The sequence below is a fragment of the Fukomys damarensis genome, unplaced genomic scaffold, assembly GCF_012274545.1.
Source record: "Fukomys damarensis isolate Sample0158 unplaced genomic scaffold, DMR_v1.0_HiC HiC_scaffold_12, whole genome shotgun sequence".
In the NCBI taxonomy this organism is placed as follows: domain Eukaryota; kingdom Metazoa; phylum Chordata; class Mammalia; order Rodentia; family Bathyergidae; genus Fukomys; species Fukomys damarensis.
The window spans coordinates 7,328,081-7,333,874 of NW_022900924.1; the positions used below are offsets into that span (position 1 = coordinate 7,328,081).

General features: G+C 45.1%; 1 protein-coding gene across 12 annotated transcripts in view; it reads left to right on the forward strand.

Moving 5' to 3' along the window:
* Git2 (GIT ArfGAP 2) overlaps positions 1–3,533 on the forward strand; it is a 51,673-nt gene extending 48,140 nt beyond the window's left edge. For all 12 annotated transcript variants that reach the window (XM_033762366.1, XM_033762368.1, XM_033762367.1 and 9 more), the window contains 2 exons: positions 1,591–1,654; positions 2,369–3,533. In XM_033762366.1, the coding sequence (XP_033618257.1) occupies positions 1,591–1,654; positions 2,369–2,581 (277 nt within the window). In that variant the 3' untranslated portion in view covers positions 2,582–3,533. The remainder of the gene's footprint in view (positions 1–1,590; positions 1,655–2,368) is intronic.
* The last annotated feature ends 2,261 nt before the right edge of the window (positions 3,534–5,794 follow it).

Genomic DNA, 5,794 nt, shown 5'->3' on the forward strand with positions numbered 1-5,794 from the left:
AAAAAAAAAAAAAAAAAAAAAAAAACTTGGCAGTATGAATTAAAATAGTTTTGATACTGAATTTCTTAGAAAGATGAAGTACAGAGATTGCTTGTGATAATCTTTATTCAGAATCCAACTTCATGGTTTAAAAAATGAGGAAAGAATGTTCCTTGAGGGCTTTCAGTCTGTGATGGATGTTGAACGGCATTTGGTTCAGTATTTTAGAAGGAAAAATTGAAAACACAGCCCTATGGCTTATGTCATGCCAAAGGAACATTGTTTGCAGCAGTATTTCCTAACTTGCTAAAAGAGCCCAAGAGTGCTTTTCTCTTTTCCCATGTACTGCACTGTGAGTGAGTCCTGGACACTAAGCCCAGGCTGGGCAGCAGTGTGGTATCTAAGAAATGTCACTTGACACCATCGTCCATTCGTGATTGTATGGTCCTGGGATTGAATGCCTTACTCATGCTAAGCACATGCTCTGCTGAGCCTTACTCGCCACCCAGCTGTTTTTGTCTGTCTGGGCCCTCCTCTGGGTGAAAACCTAACATTTTTAAGGTAGGGGAAGCTTGCCTCATCTGTTGTTTGTCATAGTACTAAGAATAAGAATCCTGTATAAAACTATCTTAATTCTGTTCTTTCTTATCATAAGAAGCTAGGTGACCACTCGAGGGGAAAGAGGCTTGCATAAAGAGATGCCAGTCTGTGGCCCCTGTGTTTAAGCTCAGCCCTCCTCTTACTTTTTTTTTTGTACTGAGAATGGAACTCGGGACCTTGCACTTGCGAAGCAGGCGGTGGAACCACTGAGCTAAATCCCTGGCCCTCCTCTTACATTTTGAGATCCGGTCCTATCTTCTTCTCTGGGTCAGTTTTCTCACTTGAAAATGGGTGTGATAATAGTCCAGCCTCACAGAGCCATAGAGCATGTGAAGTGAGTCTCCAAAAGTGGTGTCACATGTGGGGCCTGCAAGTCCGAGTGACCTGAAAGGACGGATCGGGCTTGTTTTCTCAGAGCTCATCCGGGTGAAAGAAAATGCTGACAGCATTAGTAGCATCTTCTCACAAGCATGTGGTGGCTTGGCGACGAAGTAGCAGTGTCTGAATGAGTTTGGGAAGAAGACCTCAGTGTTTTCTGTTTGCACAAAGTGAAGATTTAGACTCCCCGACATAATTGAATGAAAGGAATTTAGAAGTGTCTGTTGGTTAAATGGCACCCAGGTATTAAACATTGGTTAAATGACACACACGAATTAAATGTGTAGATTCCAATCATAATTTCAAGGCATTTTTTCAGGCCTTTATTTCTCACTGCTGTGGACTTTGGCATGGAACTCCTTGTTTCTCTTGTCTTTCTGGAAATTAGGGAGATGAAAACGAGAAGTAAGAGGCGTGTGTGGATGTCTGTGTACTGTTTTGTGGCGTCCCCCAGCCAACAGTAAACGTGACCCCGCTTTGTAACTGTGCCTTCTATTGATGTGTGATACATGGTGGGCAGCCCCTCTGCCCCTTCGTTAAAAGAGTGCAATCAGGACATTTTCTGGCTTCTGAGAATTCTCTGCCTTGGAATCAGTTTGACTGTCTTTAAATAATCTCTTCAATGTTTTGCAGTTATATCCCCTGCTCAGAGAGGATACATGTAGCTGTTACAGAAATGGCAGCATTATTCCCCAAAGTAAGTCACCTCCACCTCACTCTCTTAGATCCTTTCAAATGAACAAATTTCTTTATGACCTTTGTATTAACTGTTTTGTAGCACATAGAGTTTTAAATATGAAGTCAAATAGGCCATGGGAATGTTTTTGCTCTACCTGAATGCTGACTTCCTTATGAAAAGAAAGGCCAGGAGAGGTGGCTCATGCCTGGTCTACATAGTGAGACCCTGTCTCAAAAAAAACGTAATTACAAGACAAGGATATACAAGTCAAATACTAAAAGGAAAAGCATTAATAGAATAAAATTTTATCTGAAATATGTAACCTACTGCTGGATGTGGTGGCATGCATCTGTAATCCCAGGACTCGTGAAACTGAGGGCAGGAGGATTGAGCTATATAGTGAGACCTTGTCTCAAAAAACCAAAACCAAAACAAAACAAAACAAAAAACCTACATGGGTTCGTATTTTTGAAGACTACCCCAAAAATAAATAGCACACAGTGCTGAAAGTATCATGCATGTACTTCGCCCTTGAGTCAGCGCATTTCCACATCTTTTGTACTGTGGGCTGCACAGCGCTCTACGTTTAAAGCGTCTCTGTTGAAAACATGAGAAACAAAAGTGCCTCTGGCCATACAGAACAACTTGAATTGTTTGCAGGAGCCTGCTTGACCCTTGCTAGTGGACGTCCACCCTGTAGCCCATGACAAATGGCTGTGTCTTTGTGTTTAGAAACCCAAGTCTGACATGGTGAGGACTTCCCTTCGTTTACTGACATCCAGTGCCTACCGGCTGCAGTCAGAGTGCAAGAAGGCCCTCCCAGGGGACCCTGGCTCACCCACCGACGTCCAGCTGGTCACACAGCAGGTCATCCAGTGTGCCTATGACATCGCCAAGGCTGCCAAACAGCTGGTCACCATCACCACCAAAGAGAACAACAACTGAGCAGCAGCGCTATCCCGTGTGTTTTCTAGGCTTTTCAAAATCCAATTTCAAATTTAGACCCGGAACTCTTCAGATTTTTACAAAAACATTTAATGACAATTTAAAACTTTTTGAAAGAAAACTCAGTATTATTTTTGCATGTTTTCTAACAAATTTTTGACTATTAATTTAACCCACTTGCCTTATTTTGTGCCTGTTTACCAAGTTTAGTTTCTGACGTCCTGTTGTGTTGTCTGCGACTGTTTGAGTCATGATCGTATACGCCCAGAAGTAATTCCATTGCTCAAAGTTTGTTAAAACTTTTCCATACCTTAAAACTTCCTGCCTACGGATAAAACTACAAATGAGATATTTTAGTAAAACATTTTCTTGAAAGAGTTGGATTAAAAAAAATCAACATTACCTATTCCCTACGAAGCATTGTGCAATAAGTGAATTTTTCATCCTGCAAAATCTCTTAAGTTTGGGGTATCTCCAAGCAGGTATGCAGAGAAAGGACTTTGCCACTTTCTAAAAGCAGTGTAACAACCTCTGTTGGAGGAAACAATGAATTGCTTCATTTCTAATTGTTCTATCGTGTTAAACGTTCTGTTTGTTTGTTTTTTTTTTTAATCTTGATTTTCTGTTTCTATTTAACCGTCACCTTGAAGCCTCCTCAGATAAAGATTCACCCTCCACATCATGTCCCGTTTACCACAGTTCAGGGTAGGAGCACCCCCGTCATCTGCCACCCATTGTCAAGCCCTCTGCCTTACCCGCTAAGCCAGACAGTTCATTTAGAACATCCGGCAAAGAGAAACATCGGTCTAACAAGCCATAACTGATTTTGTACCACCCATTCAGGTATCACTGCCATGAACTGACATTGCATTGTACCTCTCCTCCAAAACTCAGTTACTCCTTTAACCACTGACAGCTTTCCTCACGTGAGCTGCTTCGCATGTCCCGTCGTCTGTAAGGACTTCAAGGTAAGATGTAAACAATCATCCGAGATAGTTTTTCCCCCTTACCTTGCTGGTACTTAGCAACCAGACATGAGAGTTCTTTCAAGAACTCCATGGAGAGTGTGCCCACCTGACCACAGCTCTCCCAAAGCTATGAAAGAGTAGAGGTCGAAATCTATAACGTGTCCAGGCTTGAAGCCCTTTCTTGTTCTGTTAGACCACATTCCTGTGCTGCTCCTTGCAGGGGTCTTGGACCTGATGGAGCAGGCATTGCGCTTAAGAAGTGAAGTGAGCCCAGTGCACAGCAGGGGGCGAGTGCGGCCCAGCTGGGGAGCCCTGGCCGCCCATCAAGGGCAGCACTTTCCCCACTCCGTTCATGTTTCCAGTGGAAAAGCTTTGATTTTTTTGTTTCAAGAGACACCAGAAATCTGGATTTTTTTGGTGCTACCTCTAATTACGAATGTTGGCAACCACTCTGGACATGTTCACAGAAACGGCACGGCTGACCTGTGAACCTCCAAGCTGCCACTCACAGCTCCCATGCAGGGCCTATAAACTGTGCGGCAGGAGGGCCTCACCTCCCCAGCTGTACTGCATTCACCCCTGAGTGGGACCTGGCAGGCTGCCATCTACCCTCTGTTAAACTGCCATTGGCCCTCTTTTTACCCATACATTCTGTCCCCCAGAGTCGTTGGTGAAGAAGTCAAAATGATCAAAGTTCAGGTCACCTCCCCATGTGCTGACCAAGCCTCTGTCTGCACAGCCTTGACTGATGAACACGTTTACACATTGATCACACGCTGTCATTGACACAGCACCACCGTGGTGCTGGCTTTCCTAGGTCACGGTGCGTGCCTGCTCTGACTTACTGCACTTTGAGGAGCACGGGACAAGGGTCACATATCCAACAGACTCTGCCACTGACACGTTCACACAGCCCTAAGTGCTGCATCAGTGGATGCTCAGGAGACACCTTCTAGAAAGGGCCTCCTACCGTAAGCTCAACCACTGCCTGCCAGCTTTGTCTGCATGCTCCATGGACTCAACCGTCCCTCCTCTCCCTTGCAAACACCTGCCCCTCTGTCAGGGTCCTTGGGAAAGGCCCAGTGGTGATACTGAGCCATGCCCTGGCTGCCCAGGGAGGACAGACCACAGAGGCTCTGGGAAGTGAGTCATCAGCAGTACACCCAAGTGCCTGCAGCAGAGGACATTGTCTTTATGCCCCTAGATGACGTCAAGGAATGTAGGGACTAACAAAGTGTTTATAGCCGTGAGAACATCACAGAAGAGTTTGCCTGGTGAACCTGCAGTGCCAAAGTCAGACAGGAGTTCCCAGGTGGGGCAGCAGGCAGTGGGAGGGCCACGTGTTCTGCACATTTCCATAGCCTGGGCCGAGAGCTGGTGTCCGAGTTCTCTGCTCCTGTTGGCAGGTCGCACATTGTATGCTTGTTGCAGCCCCTTTTGCACGTGGATCCCATGGCCTTGCACAAGCCGCATCTGCAGCCTGTCGTGTTTTACCCCTTCCACGAAACTGACGGGACAGAGGTGCACTTTATGAGCTGGCACCTGGCTAAACAGGAGGAAGCAGCTCTGCCCCTGAGCTCCTTGGCACCGAGCTCATCTTCCACTTAGAACACAGATGGTTCTTCCTTGCCAAAGAACAATGCATTGGGCCCAAAGATCAAGGACAGCATTTCATGAGATTGGAACTTGAAACGCACAACTCGGGAGCTGCTTCCCAGTCCTCAGGTGCCATGAGTCGTAGACTCGAGAGTGAAGCTGCATGTTTTTATCCTCAGCAGCCCCTGTAAGCTTCCTGATGGCCCATTTTCTTTTCTTCCTTGTCCTAGTTGAAGATAACCCTTGTTCTTACAAAAGAAGATGCTGCATAGGAAAAATGAGATGCCTTTTACTCAAGTGTTTCATGTGTGTCACTCATCATTCTGTACTTATTTCTCATTTTTATTGTACATCGTGTTCTTGTAATTATTGGACACTTCACATGTTGTAAACTTGTTTTGGAATCTGTGCCTGCTAGTTATGCAATAAACAGGCTCTGTAAGTGTCTCTGTGGTCTTGCTCTGCTCTCCGCCTATTGGTTGATGTTTCCAGAACTCCGCAGAAATGTGGAGAGAGATTTTCTCACAGAACTGCTGTTTCTCATGACAGTTTAACTTGTTCCCTCCATCTGTCAGCTGTGCAGCAATGACTAGCTTTTTCTTCCTCTGAGATTAGCATATAGATTTTTTTTTTTTTTTTTTTTTTTTTT